The sequence below is a fragment of the Rattus norvegicus genome, chromosome 11, assembly GCF_021556685.1.
Source record: "Rattus norvegicus strain SHRSP/BbbUtx chromosome 11, alternate assembly SHRSP_T2T, whole genome shotgun sequence".
NCBI lineage: Eukaryota > Metazoa > Chordata > Mammalia > Rodentia > Muridae > Rattus > Rattus norvegicus.
The window spans coordinates 81,285,905-81,306,921 of NC_141544.1; the positions used below are offsets into that span (position 1 = coordinate 81,285,905).

General features: G+C 45.5%; 1 protein-coding gene and 1 long non-coding RNA gene across 4 annotated transcripts in view; one reads left to right on the plus strand and one right to left on the minus strand.

Moving 5' to 3' along the window:
• The window catches only part of Snx4 (sorting nexin 4), a 57,288-nt gene extending 50,038 nt beyond the window's left edge, over window positions 1–7,250 (minus strand). Inside the window, exon 1 of one of the 2 annotated variants that reach the window (XM_087576617.1) lies at window positions 7,085–7,250. In XM_087576617.1, coding sequence (XP_087432743.1) covers window positions 7,085–7,225 — 141 coding nt within the window. In that variant the 5' untranslated portion in view covers window positions 7,226–7,250. 2 annotated transcript variants of the gene reach the window in all.
• On the plus strand, window positions 6,802–17,314 carry LOC120095666 (uncharacterized). Of its 2 annotated transcripts, XR_015633501.1 has the most exons (4): window positions 6,802–7,711; window positions 10,824–11,013; window positions 11,707–11,868; window positions 17,229–17,314. It is a non-coding gene; the product is annotated as an uncharacterized LOC120095666 (long non-coding RNA). The 2 variants fall into 2 exon arrangements; XR_015633502.1 differs by lacking the exons at window positions 11,707–11,868; window positions 17,229–17,314 and having other exon boundaries at window positions 10,824–11,683.
• The last annotated feature ends 3,703 nt before the right edge of the window (window positions 17,315–21,017 follow it).

The following is a 21,017-nucleotide window of genomic DNA, read 5'->3' on the forward strand; positions in this document are numbered from 1 at the left end:
GTATGACCCCTTCCCTCCCAGACTCATGCATTTGAATGTTTGGCCTACAGGGAGTGGCACTAACAAATTACTAAGCACAACTTAATGACTACCCAGTCAAATGTTTATTACTATATGCAGGCTATTGCAAAGCCTGCTGTTTGGGGAAGAATTTATGGTAAGATTATTTAAAAATTATTAAGGTCAGGCTAGAGAGATGGCTCAGCAGTTAAGAACACTTGCAGCTGCTCTTCCAGAGGACCTGAGTTCCATTCCCCAAACCTATGTTAAGTACCAGGCAGTTCACAACTATCTGTAACTCCAGCTCCATGGACTTGACACCCCCTTCTGGACTCCTCAGACACCTGCATTCATATGTATATACTCCACACAGGTGCACACACATATAAATGAAGACAAAGCTTAAAAACAAAAAACAAAAAACAAAAAAACTTTTATAAAAGTATTACAGTGACTGCCAGGCATTCTTTAATCCCAGAATTGGGAGTAGAGGTAGGTAGATCTCTGAGTTTGGGGCCATCCTGTTCTACAGAGTGAGTTCTAGGACATCCAGGGCTACACAAAAAGCCCATCTGGAAAAAAAAAAAAAAAAGGAAAAGAAAAAAGTATTATGATAAATACTCATGAAACCCAGCATACTGTTTCTAATACTTCTATTGCATTAGTATTTATTTAAGATTTATGTATTTTATGTATACACATGCTCTGCTTGCATGTACATCTACATGAGAGAAGAGGGTCTTGGATACCATTAGGACCATTTGTAAGAAACCATGCAGGTACTGGGAAGTGAAGTTGGGATCCTCTGGAAGAACAGCCAGTGCTCTTAACCACTGGGCCATCTCTACGACTCCATCACATTAACATAAGCATTCCTACTATGATTCTTAAAATATTTATCTATGTGTGTGTGGAGTGGAAATTACTGCTTTCTTTGGGAGTTCAGTTATGTCATGCGATGTTTTGCTGAAGCAGCCACAGGTAAGAAGATGTTCGCAGAGGCAGACACCTGAGAGCACAAGTGATGTTTAGAAAGAATAGAAACATAACCCACAGACAGAGGGACGAGGTTCTCGCACTGGTTCTCCTTGCACTTGTCATGACATTATGGAGAGCAACTCGTCAAAAACCTTGTGATAGTCCAAAAGGCTGCTTCTTCCTCCTTCTGCAGACTAGTGCTGATTCTGTGGAGCCTGGACATTCTGGACTGAGATATTGCTACTGATTTGTGTTTGGTGTTTTGGACTGGACTGCTGATATCCTGATAACAAAGACTGGAATCTCTCCCAAAGAAGTGCTTCTAACCAGGTCCACAACCCATTTCTATTAACCTTTCTTTCCCCCCACCTCTGGTATGTGGGGTAGAAGGGAAGTTGAAGCATTTAAGAACCTTTATTAAAGTAGGTTTTGGGGTTGGGGACTGGAGAGATGGCTCAATGGTTAAGAGCACTGTCTATTCTTCCAGAGGTCCTGAGTTCTATTCCCAGCAATCATGCGGTGGCTCACAACCATTTGTTTTTTTTTTTTTTTTTTTTTTTTAGAGATTTATTTTACTCATATGAGTACACTGTAGCTGTCTTCAGACACACCAGAAGAGGGCATCAGATCCCAGTATAGATGGCTGTGAGCCACCATGTGGTTGCTGGGAATTGAACTCAGGACCTCTGGAAGAGCAGTCAGTGCTCTTAACCACTGAGCCATCTCTCCAGCCCCACTCACAACCATTTGTAATGGGATCTGATGCCCTCTTCTGGAGCACGCACAGTGACAGTGTGCTCACAAGCCTACATGTGTGTATCTGAGTGTATTTACTGTATCAGAGCATCCATGATTGAGCATGTGCCAGAAGAGGACATCAGATCCCCTGGAACTCAGGTCACAAGTGGTCTTGAACAAGAACGAACCAGGTGTGCTGTGACAGTGAGAGGACAACATTTCAAGAGTCTGTTCTCTCCTTAACCTCATTTCTGAGGCAGGGGCTCTCCTCTTATTTCTGCCACTGTGCTGCAGCAAACGTGAGCTTCGGGCTGATTCTCCTCCATGTCCCATCTCACCATAGGAACACTGGGACTAGGATTACAGAGCCACATCACAGTCCATTACTGAGGGGGTCAGAGCAGGAACTGAAGAAGAGGCCATGAAAGAACACTGCTTACTGGCTTCCTCCCTCCGGCTTTCTCAACCCACAGCCACCTGTCCAGGGGTGGTCCAACCAAGCTTGGGCTAGGTCCTTCTCTGTCAGCAATCCAGAAAGTGCTTCATGACATGCCCACAGGCCAATCTACTTGAGGCAATTCTTCAACTGAGAATCCCTCTCCTAGCCTACTTGCTAAGTTCCAGTCTAGTGATGAATCCTGTCTCAAAAAACAAGGTGGTAGCTGGTCACGGCCTAGCTTTTAGGCCCAGCACTTAAGAGGCAGAGACAGGTGGATCTCTCTGAGTTCTAGGACAGTCAAACCCTGTCTCAAAACAACACAAGGTGGACAGCACCTAAGGAATGTCACATACCATGCATATACCCATATACCATATACAGCACTTTTACTCACATGCAGAATCACACATGTGTATATACACACAATAAAAGAATTATTCCTTATATTCTACTTATTTAGAGGCAGTCCTAAGCACTCTAGGATGGCTTCAAATTTACCATAGCCAAGAATGATCTGAACTTCTGATTTTCCTTTCTCTACATCCTGAACACTGAGATTGCATGCACGTGCCAGCATGAGTGAGTAGTTTACAGGATGCTAGAGAATAAACTTGGGGCTTCATGCATACTAGGCAAGCACTTTACCAATCAAGCTACATCCCTAGCTCCTAAAAAACGTGCAGCTTAATCAATGTTAGTCAGCATTCTGTTACTAAAACTAAATACCTGATCAGGGGTGTCAACCTAAAAGAAAAGAGCTTATTTTGACTCACGGTTTTGGGGACTTCAGACTACTGAGCTAGCTCCTGTTTTGTGCCAGTAGCAACGTGGTATAAATGGTTGGGAGTGAATTCACTTACATCATACCTAAGAGTGGGAGAGTGGGAGAGAAGGGCGGGAGGGTAGTGTGGTAGCTGAACGGCATGTCTCAGGAGGATAGGAACACTTAGGAGACAGAACCTTTGGAGGACGTCCATCACTTGGGTGGGCTTTTAAAATGTTTAGTGCCTCATCCTGCCTCCTGTTTTCTCTTTGCATCCCTCCTGGGTATGAAAGTTTGACCAGCCAGCTTCCTGCTTCTGCCCCTATGCCGTGCCTACCCTGACATAAGACTTCTTGTTGTCTAGAGCTGTGAGTCACAGTAAACCCTTCTTTGAGTTGTTGTTTTGACACTGCAATAGAAAAGTAACTAAGACAGCTATCAACACTGCCTTCAGGGCACAGCTGCAGCTGCAATGACTTGACTTCCTTCATCTACACACCTCTCAGGTTCTACTACCCCCAAACAGTGCCACAGGCTCAGAACAAACTTCTCACCAAGACATTCCAGGAGACACTCGAAGTCCAAGCTTTGATCCTATGATAAAATCTCTCTTCCTTTTCACATTATCCCCACCAACAGATCCACATAGATCTGCTGTTCACCAGAGAGGGAAGGTACTAATTAGGATGTCTAAGTCCAGCTGAGCAAATTCTCTAGGTCCTGTCAGCACTCCCAAGCCTCAGGCCCTGTCCCTCTGAACACCAGTCATGAGCTCCTTGGCAATGACACTCAGTGAGCATTAATTTCCTGAAAGCTTTCAACCTGGAAAAGGAGCGCTCCATTCTCTCCAGCCCCCCTTCTGTCTGCTAGTTCTCCTTCCCTTCTGACTACTTATTACTTTTCTTAGAGATTGGGTTTCTTTGTTTCTTCCCTTTTCTAAAATATTGATTTTGTTTTTTTTTTTTTAAAGATAGGGTCTCTATATGTAGCCCTGGCTGTCCTGGAACCAGGCTGACCTCAAAATCAGAGGTCCACCGGCCTCTGCTTCCCAAAGTGCTGACATTAACGACGTGTCACCATGCTCCCAGCCTCTAGATCACTTTAAACAAAACTGACTACAGTTTTGTTCTGTTTAAATGAATGTGCTCTTTTATACACATTCATGGGGTAAGAGTACACAAGGAAATGAGATTAGACAATGGCGAAGGACTGGAGAATCATGGAAGGAAAAACAAAAGAAGGACATGCACACAAACACATGCACATATATATATATATATATATATATATATATATATATATATATCAACATGTATGCATAAATTAACATAAACGTTTAGATTCTATACTGAAAGTTCATATTAATTAAATATGTGTGTTCACAAAATAATAAAATTTTATCATCATAATCAAAGTCAAAGTCCTTATGATGCCTAGAGCAGACACAAAGGTTATGTGCAGTTCTGTAGGAAAGCATTTTCCAGGCATGTGGGAAACTCTACATTCCATCCCAGAACTAAAATAGGGGTGGGAGTGGGGTCATAACCACAAGTTTGGAGAACATTTTAAACCCTGACAATATTCAGTACTCATGGACACATCTGGCACTACAGATGGGAGTGTATACTGAATAACCACTGTGGAAAGAATCTAGCACTGAGTGCTGCAGCTCAGCATACCTACCCTATAATCCTGAAAGTCCACTGCTAAATTTAACTAGAATCTTAGACATTTTGAAATAACAGATATTTAAGAGGAAGTTTATGCATTATAACTCTCTGAAACAGCAAAAATTTCATTATGCAACTCTCCATGAACATAAGAGATAGATAAACCATGGACTATACAGAAAAGACCAAAGCCATAACAATCAATGAACTAAAACACTTTTGAGATAAATCCCAAAAGAAGACATATGGAAAATATTTCATTTATGAAACTTCAAAGTTGAGTAAAACTAAAGAATGCATTATTTAGAGATACAGTCATAAAGTAAGAGGAAGGTGTGGAAGGGTCACATCTGTAATCCCATCACTTGGAATCAAGAGAAGTATTCCCGAAACTTCCAGGCTAACCTGGGGAAAGGTGAGAACCTATCTAGGCAGAGCAAAAATACCACAAAACGGTGGTTCTTGACTGTAATCCAAGATCAGGAGTTCCAGGGTGCCCTGGGCTACATGAAATCTTGTCAAAACAGAAACATATAGAACAGTCTCAATTTAGGCTGGGCAGACAGCTCAGTGATGAAGAACACTCTGTGGCCAGGTGGTAGTGGCACAAGCCTTTATTCTCAGCACTCAGGAAGCAGAGGCAGGATCTCTGTGTTTGAGGCTGGCTGGGCCTAGAGATCGAGTTCCAAGACAGCCCAGGGATACACAGCAAAAACATGACTAGAACCCCCCCCCCAAAAAAAAAAACCAAACCATTATGTGGCCTTGCAGAAGACCCAGATGCTGTTCACAGCATCCACCTGCTGGCTCACAATCTTGTCCACCACCACTTCCAGAGGATCCAATGCCCTCTTCTGATCTTCACAGGCTCACAAATGATTCACAAACACACACACACACACACACACACACACACACACACACACACACCTTGGACAAAATACTCATATATACAGAATAAAATAAATCTTAAGAGTACATACTGCTCTGCTCTTATAGAGGACCCAAGTTCAGTGTTCACTACCCATATCAGGCAATTCCTGTAACAACTGAAGCTCCAGAAAGTCAGACCCCCACACAGACACACACAAAACAAAAAAGAAAGCAATGTCAAAACTAGGTATTAGCTGGGCATGGTAGCTCATGGCTTAAATATCAAGGAGGCAGATCTCTGAATTCTGGGCCAGCAATGGCTACACTGCCAGACATGTCTGGGGTTGGTGGGGATGGGTACATACTATATGATTACAACCTTATGACATTCCTGAGAAGGGAAACGATAGAAATGATGAAAAGACCAATAGGAGAGAGGTTGGGAAGAACAGGATCTTTAGGACACTTAAACGTTCATGTATGTTTCAGATTCTGTCATATTCCCAAACCTATAGAATGTTGGTCACCAAGAGTGAACTCTAAACTATGGACTTTGAATGCCAATCTGGGCTCATCAAGTTTACCATAAACCAGTCTGGTAAGAAACGTTGATTAGGCACAAGTCTGAATATGAGAAGAGAGTGAATATTCCGTAAAATCTCCCTGTTTACCTTTCAACTTTACGGTGAACTTAAAAGTGTTCCTAGAAATTAAAGTTTTTAACTTATAAGTATACAGAAGTGGTCTAAGTAGTCAAAACCTCCAACTGCTGAGGCTGGTTCCTGGTTAGCGCTCTCAAAACTTAGTCCTCTCTAGAGATGCAAAAATCATAAAGATGTTAGGGTTACCTTAGCACAAATACCTGTTCCAGGGGGTGGGGGTGGGAGGAGGAAGCAGTGGGAACGGCAACAGCAGCAAAATGGCTGGAGAGAGTTGAGCCTCTGAGCAGGGAGTTCTACTACAGGGCGCTACAATGAGCTTCCTGAACGCTTGTTTATCAGGGTCTGCAAATCTGTGAAGACCCTTTAGAACGGATGCATTCACAGATATACAACGCTACACTCCCCACCTTAACTCAAAAGGTGGAAAACACCGGTTATCACCGAGGGGCAGGGATTGCAGGAGACAGATCCGCCTCCAGGGGAAAACAAGGCACTTATCCCAAATAACGAAATTACAGCCAAATGAAGAGTTCAACAAATGTTTCTTCTGTCCCTTCTCTTCTCTTTTACGTGACGCTGTAGTCCATTTCCCGAAAGAGCAGTAGGCCAAACCCCCGTTACAGCGCACACTCGCCTCTCACCCTGGGTGTAGCCGTCTCCCAGCGACCCCCTCCGCCCACCGGAAACAGCAGCAAGCCTCTTCAGGGCCAGAACCCGGGGGACGCGCCCACTGACACCGCGGGCCAGGCCACCACGGGCCAGGCCACCACGGACATGCGTGACCATGCCCATGCGGCCCTCCCGTACGCGGCACCTGTGAGTCCATTTCCACTCAGCTCCGGGTCATCCTCCGGCCTTGGGGACCGCACCCACCAGACCCAGCCAGGGCGGCCGGGCCCGGCCTGACCCGGCCCGCTAGGCCCGGCCCCAGGCCCAAAGCCTTCGCCGCCCCTCTCCTCACCGTGTCGGCCCCTGAGACGTCTTCCCGGGTGCCCTCGGTCTCCTCACCGACCGCAGCTTCCAGCACAGCGCCAGGGCCGCCCAGCGGCTCCAGGGGTGCAGGCTGCAACAGCTTCTCAGGGTCCGGAGGTACCCGCTCCATAGCTGCAGTTTGGCAGCGCGAGTCCAGTGCGCCTGCGCCGCGCCTTGCCCCTCCCCCCGGCCGCCCCGCCCTCTACTTGCAGTAGCCCCGCCCAGCGCTCTCGGTAGTCCCGCCCCTGCCCACAGAATCTTCTCTTAGGCAGCAGAGACCCCAGAAGGCTGGACCAGCCAAGACCGACCTTGGGGAGTAGGAGAAACCTAGGGGGATCTGCAGAGGATCAGCTACAAAACTGGAAATGTGGGAGAACCGGTGAAGACAAAGAAGCGAAGGTCAAGTGAATTCAAGAAATAAGTGCAGAAGTCACTCAGATTGGGGATCCCCTCGAGGAATTGTGTCATTCAAAAGAAAGAGAGGGTTGTCTTCTCACCATCGCCCTTCATTGTATTCATAATTCCGTTTCCCCACGCAAAGATCAGAGTACCTTCAATTATTAACTTTTGGAGAGTTGAGCAACACACTGATTGAAGCAGGCTGGAAAGCCCCATTGTAAGTGTTTAAACTTTAGACGCTAAAGCATTTCCTACAAAAGTCTCGTTTAATTTCCTGAAAGTATCCCTTGGCAAGATTCCCCGTGATAACCTGAAGAAAAATGCTCATTGACTGTAGCCTAAACATTGGACCTTTGGATAGGTATTTTTGTACAAAATCTGGTCTCGGACCAAAATTAATCTTAGTCCCACAATTTCTTCTTCCTTGAGTTTTCTCCCCGGGGTTGGTGGCAAAGCTCAAAACACTTTCTCTCATTATTTTACAATAATTTGTTTTCAATTCCAGCTTTCCCCAGCTAGACTTTGGACTTCTTTAAGGCAGGGACCCTCTGCTTATCCTCTCCCCTCCTCAGAGTTCCTTCCTCACAGAGCCTAGACTATTTATGTTTGAGGGTATTTTATTGTTCACCAGGGATTAGTTATACCAGGCAAACTCCCAGAAAACATTTTTAAATCAGAAGACTATTTTATTGATCACATGAGGATAGATCTGTTCTCATTATCTTGTGCTCTTTTCTCACTGAGATCTCAGAAAACTAGATTCTAAAGTCAACAGGACATTCCTTGTGACCTGACCAGTGGATGAGAACGAGGAGTGACTCTTGGCTTTGTAAGGCCTGAGGGAGACCATGCTACTGTCTACTATATTGTCTTGTTTAAAAATGAAAAATAACCTGGTAGTGGTGGTGGCAGCACAAGCTTTTAATTCCAACACCTTGGGAAGCAGAGGCAGGAGGATCTCTGAGTAGAGGCCAGCCTGGTCTACAGAGTGAGTTCCAGGACAGCCTGAGCTACATAGAGAGTCCCCACCACTAAGTAAACAAACAGTTAAATAAAACAATAATAATAAATAGAAACTGAAACGGAGCAGGTCATTGGTTCCCCTTTTGATCATACCCCTTTGTGTGGGATGTATGTGGAAAAAAAAATCAGGCCTGGTTACGTAGCACTTGAAACTAATAGAAATTTTCCTGTGTTGCCTCCCTGATGTTCCCACCAAAATATTTTCCTAGTGTCTCGAGTTAGGACTTTCTTTTGCTCTGTACTATAGAAGCTTTATGACTAGGGTGAGCACTAGAGTGCTTGCCTTGCATCCACAAGACCATGTTGACACTGCACATGCGCAAGACTCTAGCTTCAGTCACCAGAATGAGAGAAGGGAAGACAGGTGGTAAAGAGAGAGATCGAGAGAAAGATCAGTCAAAAGGGTTTTGGTTTGGCTGGGCTTTTATTCGGTAGAGTTTGTTTGTTTTGAAACAGAGTCTCACTGTGAAGTTTGGCTAGCTTCCAGCTCACAGAGATGTGTGTGACCAAAAGGGTTCTTGAAGAACCACCAGAGTGAAAGTCATGTGTGGTGGCACATGCCCATAATCCCAGCTCTAGGGAACCAGAGGCAGCCTCCTGTGGTAACTGACTGAGCAGTCTCAGCTGTCCTACATTGATGAAAGCCCACTGGATGCAAGTTACTACAAGCAAGTGAAGCTAGAGGGTCTGTTGCTGTCTCCCATGCTCTCATCATCTAATAGAGAGAGGCTCTGAGCCCTGGTCCGACAGCAGAGCTCTGAGTCAGCTGATTGACTGTAGGAACCACCGACCTCAGGCCTAAGGGAATGGGAATGGAGGGTGTTTTTCTGTGGGTTTTTTTTTTCCTTCTGTGGATAAATTAAGGTATTATCACAAGACAATAGTGGTGCATGCCTTTAATCTCAGCACTCCAGAGGCAGAGGCAAACAGATTTCTGAGTTCAGGGCCAGCTGGTCTACAGAGTGAGGTCCAGGACAGCCAAGACTAACACAGAGGAACACTGTCTTAGACTCCAGCACCTGCAAAAATTGAGGTATTATCTAATATAAACTCTCATTTTGCAGATGTGGAGAAAGAAACTTGGCTACAGTCAATACCAAGAGCTTGTTAGTAGCAGAGCTGAGACACAGCCCCAAGTCTTACAATATGGTAGAGGGAAGTGTGTCCTCAGGCAAGGGGCTTATAGGTGAGACACTTTTGCTCATGACTCTTTCAGGCACAGTAATTAAAACTTAAAACATAACTGGCTTTCACATTAGTCTGATTTTAGTAACTAGTGCTGGGCCAAGACATCTTAGAGTCTGGTCCGGATATGTTGGGATCAAACAAATGAGATTTTGTGCTCCTAAGTGCTGCTATTTTGTTTACAGACTCCATTTTGATCCTAAGGTGAAATTAAGTTCAAGTTCCCAGTCTCTGGGGCTCTTTCCACACGGGTAGCCAACTTCCTCCTTATTCTTATTGTGTTCCCCCAAAACACAATTGTTCCTAACCAGGAAAGAACAAATGATTCTGACAAAAAAAAATGTGACTTTAACTTAGCACATTTGTCTGGAGCTGGAGAGATGGCTCAGTGGTTAAGAGCACTGACTGCTCTTCCAGAGGTCCTGAGTTCAATTCCCAGCAACCACATGATGGCTTGCAACCATTTATATGAGGATCCAATGTCCTCTTCTGGTGTGGCTGTGGACAACAACAGTATACTCACAGATATAAAATAAATCTTTAAAAAAAAAAAGTCTGTAACATTCTGGCACGAGGTAGCAGTTCGGCTCCAGAGTCTGCTCCATGACCTTGATGGATCAGTACAATAAAGGAGAGTCCAGCCCTGACGCCCTAGTATAGTAAAGCTGTGCCATCTGCTTAAGTGCTTACTAAGACGAGCATCTCAAGATGCAGTCAGCTCCTGAGTCTGTGCTGTTGCCCCCAACTGGTCAATTTTTGCAGCCTAATTCCAATAAAGATCTTGCTCTGCTGGACTCTGGTGACTGTTTGGGTTGTTTTGGATTTTTGGACCCTAACAGATCATTTTACTTCAGCCATATTTAAGAGAGGAACTGGGTGGTCAGGCAGGGTCATTATGACATCTTGTGGTCGTTCTTGGAATCTACCCCAGGGAGGGGTAGGGGGAACAGTTGTTACTGTTTTGTCTTAATTAGTTTAGTCAGAATTGCCTCAATATCTTGATCACCAAAACTTTGTCATATCACTGGGCGTCCTGACGTCAGATGTATCTCTCAGAAAGGTCACAAGCTTGCCATAGGCATCCTGACCCCCAGGTGTATTTCTCTTCCTTGTTTTTACAGCTTTGCTTTTCACATCCATGAAACTTTATTTCTTCAAGGCCCTCCTCCTGGCTGCCCATGGAAGAGTCTCCTTCTGCCTACCTGCCTTTGGATCAAGATGTCCAACTTTCAGCAACTTCTCCAGCACTATGTCTGTCTAGGCTCTGTGATGCTTCCTGCTCTGATGCTAACAGACTGAACATCTGAAACTGTAAGCCATTCTCAGTTAAATGTTGTCCTTTATAAGAGTTGGCTTGGTCATGGTTCACAGCAGTAAAACCCTAAGACAACATCTCTCACAAACATGAGTTTTATTGCCCAGAAGTTATGCTCAAGGTTTTAAAAGGAAGGGTCTAGGATATCTTGGTAGGGTGGTGCAGGCCTTAATCACAACATTCAGGAGGTCGAGGTGAAGGACCCTAGTTCTTACTGAAGTGTAAGAGCTATTAAGAGGTTTGGCCTGGTAAAAAGTAAGTAGGTTATGGGGTTCCTGTGAAGCAACCTAGGGGCTTTTGTCAGCCTTATACCCACTGCCTCAGGTCAAGGCTAGGCCAAGTTCCATTCTCCACCCACAGTTCTCTCTCGGAAGGAGCAGGAACATTCTTGAAAAACTGCAGAATGTACTGACTGATAGTCACCTGACCCCCTGGTCCCAGATAGAGTTTGAATGCATATCATATGCTTTGAATAGATTCAAAGGTCAGTATGGTTAACCAATAAGTTTAAACTGTAACCTTGCTGATGTAACCTGTACCCCTAAAAAGTATAAAAACTGCTTGTTATAGCCATTCAGGGTCGCCTTCTAGTCACTCCCCATGAGGGGCTGATTGAGGGTTGACCCTTATGCACTGGAAAAATAAACCTCTTGTGTTTACACTGAACTCTGTTCTCGTGTCTCACTTAGGGGGTCTCCGGGTAGTTAAGGAAGACTCACTTTGAGTCTTACAGAGGCAACCAGATCTCTGTGAGTTCAAGGCCAGCCTGGTCTACAGAGAGAGTTTCAGAAAAGCTGAGGCTAACAGAGAAGCCCTTTCTCAAACAACAACAACAACAACAACAGTCTGGCGTAAGTAAAGAAACCTAAGTTCTGGATGTTACAGGCTAGGGCCTGGATTAACAGGTAGCAAAGACTCACCAGGCTATAAGCTACACTCACCCCTGGCATTCCAGGAGGAACAGATAAACAAACACCTCTTTCCACTGAAGAGATAAGCCATGTGTTTAACTTTTCTGACTTCTCCAGTGTTTATTTGTGTGCAGTGGTGAATTAGTTAACCTGCTTTGGCTCTGAACCAGTTGCACATGCTACACCCGCCCAAGACCTCTGGATTCATGCATGAAAGACACTACATGCTAGCTAATTTTGATACGCCTAACTAGCCTAATGGTTGGGCACTTCTATACCTCCCTGTGGCCAGCACACAGTCCCCTCTGGTACTCCTGGCCTACCACCTTCTGAATCTGTGTTTATCTTTGCTGCCCTGCTGCCTTCTGGGAAGCTCCCCTTCTTCATTTCCCATCCCACTTACACTGCTGGATGATTTCTCTGCTGCAGCTCTAAATCTCATCCCTCTGCCTCCGAGACATGGTGATTCTCTCTTCTTTCCCCTCTCTTCCTCGGTCCCTTGCCCAGGAAATCTAAAACTCCTGCCTGACCATTGGCTCTATGGCAATCAAATCAACCAAAGCCAGCTGAGGGCAGGGACCCTCAGAGTCTGCAAGCACTTTTGGGAGCCAAATTAAGACAAGGCGTTAGAACCAATTCCCAACATCTGTGTGCACAAGGCCGTTTCATCTCCTGCAACTTCTGTGCTGGCGCTCTCCAGGAGAAAGCGAGTTCAAGTTCTGCTGGACAACTCTTGTTCCCTCTTTGTACAGCACTAGGGGTTGAACCCAGGGTCCTTGGACATTTGTGGCAAGTGTTCTTGCTGCAGACCACCCAGGGGAGTGTGTCAGCAGAGGGACCAAGGCTTGGACTTCAGGTAGAGAACGGATTCAGCGCGACAGACAGACACAAACTCGAGGTGTGTGCTGCTGCGAAAAGCTTTACTTCTTGGCATAGATTTAAGCAGTTAGAACAGGTACCTCATAATTGGCAGTCATCCAGCTCTATTCATTACCCCAGCAAATGTCCCTTGCAAGGAGGAAAGCTGAACGTACAGTTGAGGAAACAATTCTCAGCCGCAAACAATAGTTTAAAAAAACTGCAGTTATACTGCCAGACTTGTGGGCACCAGGTATGCATTCATCTTTTATCTTTGTCATAAAAAAGTTTAAACTCTATATTTATGGCCCCTCAGATTAGTAAGGAAACTTTTGTAACCATAGTTAACTCTTTTTTTTTTCTTTTCTTTCTTTTTTTTTTTTTTTTTCCGGAGCTGGGGACCGAACCCAGGGCCTTGCGCTTGCTAGGCAAGTGCTCTACCACTGAGCTAAATCCCCAACCCCACCATAGTTAACTCTTGATAAGTTTGTTAAACTTGTTGGAACCTGTCTATAATCTTTCTAAAAGAATCGTTATGATTTCGAATCATGTTAAACAAAACTTATCCAAAAGGGGGGAAAGGCTTTTCTGGAACAGTGATGTTTTTAGTAACTGCACTTAATTTCTCTCCTATTTGCTGGGAACTAATGGGTGCAGCAGTTGAGTTCATCGCAGCCGTTGAGTTCATCAGGACCATGATGGTGTGAGACGTTTCCGTCTCTGAACTTTCAGTTCCTGAGTCATCTAAAGGTCCATGACCATCTTCCCACACTGCTATGTTCTAAAAATCAGATATTATTGACAGGCTTAAAGTTGCTAAGATCACCAAGGCTAGAACACAGAAGGCACCTCCACCGCAAGCATAGACCCTAGTCATCATCTATTTGTAGGGAGACGGCCAGGGACCTCCAGGAGGCCAAGCCATTCTAGGCACAGGCCTCTGTTCTGCATAGAAACGAAGCACAAGAGCTTCCTGTCACACAGACTCCACTGGAGTGGGTGTGGCATGTTCTGTCACTATGCTGTAGCTCCTGGGCTAAGAGTTCCCTGGGCTCTTACAGTTCTGTGGTAGAGAGCCTGCCTTGAGCTCCACTCCCAGTACTGAAAAAAGAAAAATCCTTTGATTTTCAAATGAGGAAAGTTACCTAGTGGTGGTTGTCCTTGGAGTGGGTATGGTGGTTATGAGGGAGGAAAGTTCGTCTGTCTCTCTGTGTCTCTCTCACTTGGTCTTCATGGTGCTTGGTTGGTTGGTTGGTATCTTGAGGCAGAGAACCATCTAGCGGAGGAAGACTTTGAACTCCTTTCTGATCCTCCTGCCTCCACCTCACAAGTGCTGGCGTTACATACGTGTGCCCCATGCCTGGCTCAGTTGTGTAACTTCAATTCCATTCTCTTTTAAATTTTAATGAAACTTTCAGAAAAAATAATGCATGCACTTGGGACAGAGGTCAAATGTAAGGATACAATCAGGAGCAAACATGGTTATCCTGTGGTTTCTAATCTGAAGCCTCTTGCCTTCTAACCTTTGAGCCAATTACTATATGATTTTTCAAGAAACAAAAGTATTTGGCCTTAGAAATACAGCCCGCTAACCAGCCAATAGCTTTTCAGTCTGGTTATTGGGACTTTGCCGTTCAAAAGAAGCTACATAAGAGGCTATTTAAAGACCAAGTTCAGAGGGAGGGGCTCTAACCAGAATAAATATGGCACATTTAGCTAAACAGAGACATTTAAATTTCCAATTCTCATGAGAATTATAGCTATTTTTACCAATGAATTTAAATAAAGTTTTAGAAAGCCAGAAAATCTCTACGGGCTGGACTTTATAGCCAGAAACTTGCTGTCAGTCCCAGAAGGGAGTTCCAGGCAGAGATTTGAAACTTTCTGCTGGCATGTCGGCCTTTGGTAAGGAGAGTCACAGATACGATCACCATTAACATGAGAGGAGGTCAACAGCTGTGCTCAAAACCAGCCGAGATGAGCACTAGACTCACAGTGTTACTTAACCAGGACCTCACCTAACACAGAGAACTGTACATTCTGTATGATTTCATCATGCTAAGTTCACAGAAAATAATCTGTGACTGAACTGAGAGTAGCCACCTTCAGGGCAGCAGGAAGCTCTGGAAGGCTAGGCATGGTGGCAGATGCCAGTGACTGTAGCACTTGGGAGACAGAAGGAGGTGGGGAGTTCAGGGCCAATATGGGCACTTGAGATCCTATCTCCGTGTCTGTGTCTGTCTATCTGTCTCTCGTACACACACACACACACACACACACACACACACACACACGCACGCACACACGCACGCACACACACACACACACACCACTACCACCACCACCATCACCAACAACAGTAAAAATCTCTCAACAGCCAGGCGGCCCAGGGAGCACACACCTGTAATCCCAACACTCAGGAGTCAGAGGCAGACAGATCTCTGAGTGTGAGCCCAGTCTGGTCTACAGAGCAAGTTTCAGGACAGCCAGGGATTTGTTACACAGACAATCCCTGTCTTGAAAAACAAACAAGGGGCTGGGGATTTAGCTCAGTGGTAGAGCGCTTACCTAGGAAGCGGAAGGCCCTGGGTTCGGTCCCCAACTCCGAAAAAAAGAACCAAAAAAAAAAAAAAAAAAAAAACAAAACAAAAACAAAAAACAATTGACTAAGGAGGTAAAACTACTCTGTCATCTATGTAGGAAATTGGAATCTATAGAAAATCTGCATGAAGTGTTTAATAGGCTGTAAGATATCAGTAAAATATAAAAAAAATTAAAATTGAACTTTTTAAAAGATTTACTTACATATGTATGTACATATCTGTGTTGTCTTGGTCAGTATTCTATTATTGTAAACAGACACCAAGGCCATGTCAACTCTTAAAATGGCAGCATTTAATCAGGGCTTGCTTACAGTCCCAGAGTTTCATAGTACATTATTATCATACAGAAAGCATGGTAGAGTTGTGTCAGGAAGCGTTCATGAACCTCAAAAGGCCACCAAGGAGCTGTCTCTGATGTAGTCACATTAGTGTCTCTTTATTATAAACTTAAGCTTGGGCTTACTCAACACCAACCAGCAGGACGGTGTTCTCTTAAAGGCAGGTCAAACGTAGACAGCTGAGTACACAGGACAGCAGCTTAACTACAAGACATTAAATAATCTCAATGTATTACTGACTTGGTGGCAAGGTCTGCCCAAAGTTCGGTGTCTCCAAAGGAAGGAATATTTTCAGAAAGCACATTGCTATAACACAAATGCACACAAACACAGCCAATATGGTGTAGGACTGTTCTCCAAGCCAATACAGGGCCACCTTCAAGAGTTCAGCTTCCCCTTCCTGCAAAAGATCATCACAGCTTGAATTGTTGACTTTCCACGGCTCCCTCAGAAAAGGAAGGCTCGGGGAGGGTGGTGAGAGCCTCTCTTGAGTATCTAGCCTCACCCCCCAACCAGTTGCATAATTTTACCCAACAGTAGGAGTCCTTGAGGAACTGGAGTGTGTAGACTGGGGTGAACTAGGGGAGGGGCTTCATCTAAGAAGCCAGCCCAGGGGTTTTCACAATGCTGGGTACAGCTCTCAGTTCACACACACACACACACACACACACACACACACACACACACACACGCACACACACACGCACACACACACAGCCTGAAAGTAACCCTAATATACTTATACTTATGACTTTGGTTGTCATCAGAACTGTAAAGTGGGAGGAGAGGGGAGGGCACATTATTAACCCTAGTGCAAAAGTTCTCAAAACATGAGAAAAACAATGCCCTTAACGTTTAATTTGCTCTCCATCGCTCTGATAAATACCATTTGTTTAACCTTACATTCAAGTAAGTAAGGGCAGGAACTCAAAAGCAGCCGTGGAGGAATGCTGCTTACTGATTTGCTCTCCCTGGCTTATTCAGCCTGCTTTTTTATACAACCCTGAAAGTACCTGCCAAAGTGTAGCCTGCCCACAGTGCGCTGGGGTCTCTCACACCAACCAGTAGTCAGGAAATGCTCCTGCAGACTTCCCTACAGACCAAGCTGCATTTTCTCAATTGAGGCTCCCTCCTTCCACATGATCCTAGCTTGTATCAAGTTGATAGAAAATTGGCCAGTACAATGAAGGCCGTGCACATTAACAGCACAAGGATCTGCTGCTTATGAACTTAAGGAGTAAATGGAAGCCAGCACGTTGTTGCAGGGATGGCTCAGGAGTGAAGGGTCTATTTTGCTATTGCAGGGGACCTGGGGTTGATTCTCAGTCTGAAAGGAGAGTCACAACTGCAGCTACAAGTAATCCGTGGACACGCACGCACGCACGCACTCTAAAATAAAGCTTTTTAAAAAGTGCCCTGTGCGAGTGTGAAGTGCAATGTGCAATGGTATGACCACTTCTGAAAAATTCTTTGTGGTTTCTTTTTTTCTTCTTCCTTGAAGACTGGGCTACTCTGGGTAGCCCTGGCCATCCCGGACCTTGCTCTAGAGACCCTGGCTACCTCCAGCTCCTGGGTGCTGGGATTAAGGTGAGCTCTACCACCACCCACTTCTCTGCAGTTTCTTTTCTTTTTTATATTTATTTATTTATTACGTAGACATCACATACTCTTCTGCCTGCATGTGTGCCTGCAGGTCAGAAAAGGGCATCCGATCCCATTACAGATGGTTGTGAGCCACCATGTGGTTGCTGGGAATTGAACTCAGGTCCTCTGGAAGAGCAAATAGTGCTCTTAACCACTGAGCCATCTCTCCAGCCCTGAAGTTTCTTAAAAAGCTAAAATATATATACTGACAATTATACTCCAATATATTTATTCATAAGAAATTGATATATTTACACAGAAAAAGCTTTATATAACTAGGCCCAACCTGGAACAGCCAAAATGTTTCCCAAGTGGTAAATGACTATTCAAACTGTGCTGCTATGTACTGAGTGAGAGTCAGTGTAGCAGCACAAAGGGGATGAATGGCTGGGGTACACGTGTGTTAGTGGAACCTGATTCTGCAGGGTTAGCTAAGTTAAACGTTCCTTCAAAGGAGAGGGCACTGATCTCTCTCTCTCTCTCTGTCTCTGTCTCTCTCTCTCTCTCTTTCTCAGTCTGTCTCTGTCTCTGTCTCTCTCTCTTTCTCAGTCTGTCTCTGTCTCTGTCTCTGTCTCTGTCTCTGTCTCTGTCTCTGTCTCTCTCTCTCTCTCTCTCTCTCTCTCTCTCGTCTCTCTTTGTATGTAATAGCCCCCTGAAACTCATTCTGTAGACTAGGCTGGCCTCGAACTCACAGAGATCCACTCACCTCTGCCTTCCCAAGGGCTGGGACTAATGGCCTGTGCCACCACCGCCTGGCAGATTTTATTTTATTTTTAAACTGAAAAATACAGACTAACCTGTAACATGAAGCAGATCAGTTGCTTCCAAAAGATATGCCTGCATCCCAATTCTTGAAATCTATGTGACTTCACTTGGGAAAAAGTATCTTTGCAGATAAAAATTATTTCGCGTTCATTCTGTGTTAATCATTCGGGTAGGCACCAAACCGAACGTTCAGTATCTTTGTAGAAGGGCTGAGGGGGAGATTTGCTTTCTATCGCTCTGATAAATACCATAACCAGAAACTACTTGGAGAAAAAGAGTTTGTTTAATCTTACATAAAAGGAAGCATGGGCAGGAACTTACAACAGGAACTGAAAAGAACTACGGAAGAACGTTACTTACCCATTTGTTCTCCATGGCTCAGTCAGTCTGCTTTTCCTCCACAGCCAATAGGGGGCCACACCACTGTGGATCGCTCCAGGATTTCAGGACTGTGAAAGAATAGATTTCTAGGAAGGGATGGGGAGAGGGAGATATGAAGATCTAAAGGCAGTCTAGTAAATCAGTGGGCTCCAGTATAAATGAGAGACAGTATCTTAAAAAAATTAAGGTGGGAAAGAGGCCAGAAGAGACTACGATACCTCATGTCAACCCCTCACTCCCATCTTCATGCGTGCCCATACATGTGCGCTTGCGCACGAACGCACGCACACACGCGCGCGCGTGCGCACACACACACACACACACACACACACACACACACACACACGTTTACCAAGCTGCATGAATTTTAATTTCATTACATCCGGATGAAGCCTTCACACTGACAAAGTATATTCTCAGGAGACTGGCCGTGAGGTAAGGTAAGCCCACCCTAAGAACAACAGGTACATCAGGAATGAACCTGCGCAAACTGGTGTACACGGCTTCTAACACTGTGTGTGGATGAGCCATGGCCATCTCATGTGAAACCCAGTCGGAACCAAGACCAGTGACTTAAGTAAGAGCGGCCCCATAGCTCGTATATTTGAATGCTTAGTCATCAGAAAGTGGCACTATTTGAGAAGGATTAGGAGGCGTGGCCTTGTTGGAGGAAGTGTGTCACTGGGGGTGAGCTGAGGATTTAAAAGTCCATGTCAGGCATGGTGTCTCCCTCTCCCCCTCCCCCTCCCTCCCCCTCCCCTCCCCCTCCATCTCACTCTCTCTCTCTCTGGATCAGGATGTAGCTCTCAGCTACTGCTTCAGTGCCTGCTTGTCAGCCTTTGTGCTCCCCGCCATGATAATGGATGGACTGAGTCTCTGAAACTGTAAGCAAGCTCCCAATCAAATGTTTTCTTTCATCATAGCTGCCTACGTCATGGTGTCTGTCCCTCCATAGCAATAGAACAGTGGTTCACCACCAACCTCATTCATCTTCAACTGGTGCAGTTTGGCTGTTGTCAAGGCCCAAGGCTCCACTTCCAATGTGGGCTCACACTAGCAACCCTCCAGGAACAGCTAGACCCTCAAGGGGCATTGCTGGGGCTGCATCCCTGGTCCCTCTAGCATGAGGTTCCAGCTTTCTGACTTTGTGCACAGAGGTCAGAGGACAGCTTGTAGGTATCATCTCTCTCTCTTCCACTATGTAGGTAGGCCCCCGAGAGAAAATGGAGACTGTCAAGCTATAAGTCCAGACTGCCTCAAACGTGAGATGCCCCTGCTACAGCTTCACCAGTACTGCAATTGAAGGCCTATGCCCAGGCCCAAGTTAATTGTATTTTTATTTTATTTAGTGAGCATGTTAGTTAGGACTCTCTAACAGAACACAACTGGGGAATGAAAGTGTGTCTCACATATAAAGGAGGTTCATTAGATTGGATTCCACAGGACACCAAACATTCCTGCTTTCTGTATTAGTAGTTGAAATAGTGACCCTTAAAAACTCATTCAGTGTTGGTACTGGTGAGATGGCTCAGGGGTTAAGAGCACTTCCTGTTACTCCAGGGGACTAAAGTCAAGAGGCTCATGACCAACTGGCTGTAACTCTGGGTCTAGGGATCCAACACCCTCTTCTGGCCCCCACGATGTGCACATAAAGCTTCACAAACATACATAAATACAAATAAAATTAAAATCTCATTAAATCCCCCTGGCAATGGGCAAAGAGACACCCTGTTGGTGGTGTTTTTTTGTCAGGAGCGGAGCAGATGGCTGTCCTCCTGGCTTGATGGCTGTCTTGGTGGTCAAAGCTGTTTTATGAACTCAAAAATCAAATCCAATTCACTGTGCACTACAGGAGCAGGAAGACAGAGACTTGTGGACTCTCATGCCCTGCCCTCCTCCACAGGCAGTCACAGTCATTTGCTTGCTGTCACGTCACACAACACAGATGAATGATGTCACTCAGGGACCCGCTGGCTGAGTGGCCAGCCTGTAGTGGGAGCCACCACAATGTACGAATATGTGGTGGTCAGACGGGAGAGAAAGAAGTGGAGCAGCTTGAGCTTTATGAAGACATGGCACTGGAGACTCAAGCCTCTAGTGAGTGGCTAGCTCCACCACCTGGGGCCATGGTGAGGTCCCAGCCCCAGGTGCTACTAAGGGCCACGTCTGAATCTGTGGCTGCACAGTGACAGGGGTCGTTGTCAATGTCCAAGGCTCATCTTACCACTACAGAACATGGAGATGTTCTGGTGGGATGTCCAGGGACCATGCAGCACTCTGGAGAGCTGGCCCCAGTGGGAGAGAGAGCCCTGCCCCCTTGCTGGGAAAGCAGGCCCTGTGTCATGTCTGATCAGCGCAGTAGAGCTGGCCCTGGTGGTGGGGGGTCATGAGTGAGCTGTCCCTGAGGGTATGAGTGATGGAGGGATGGCCCTGCCACTCTTCTGCCTTGAGGTGACCTGGGAGGGGAAGATACCCTCTGCTTTCTCACTCCTCACCACCT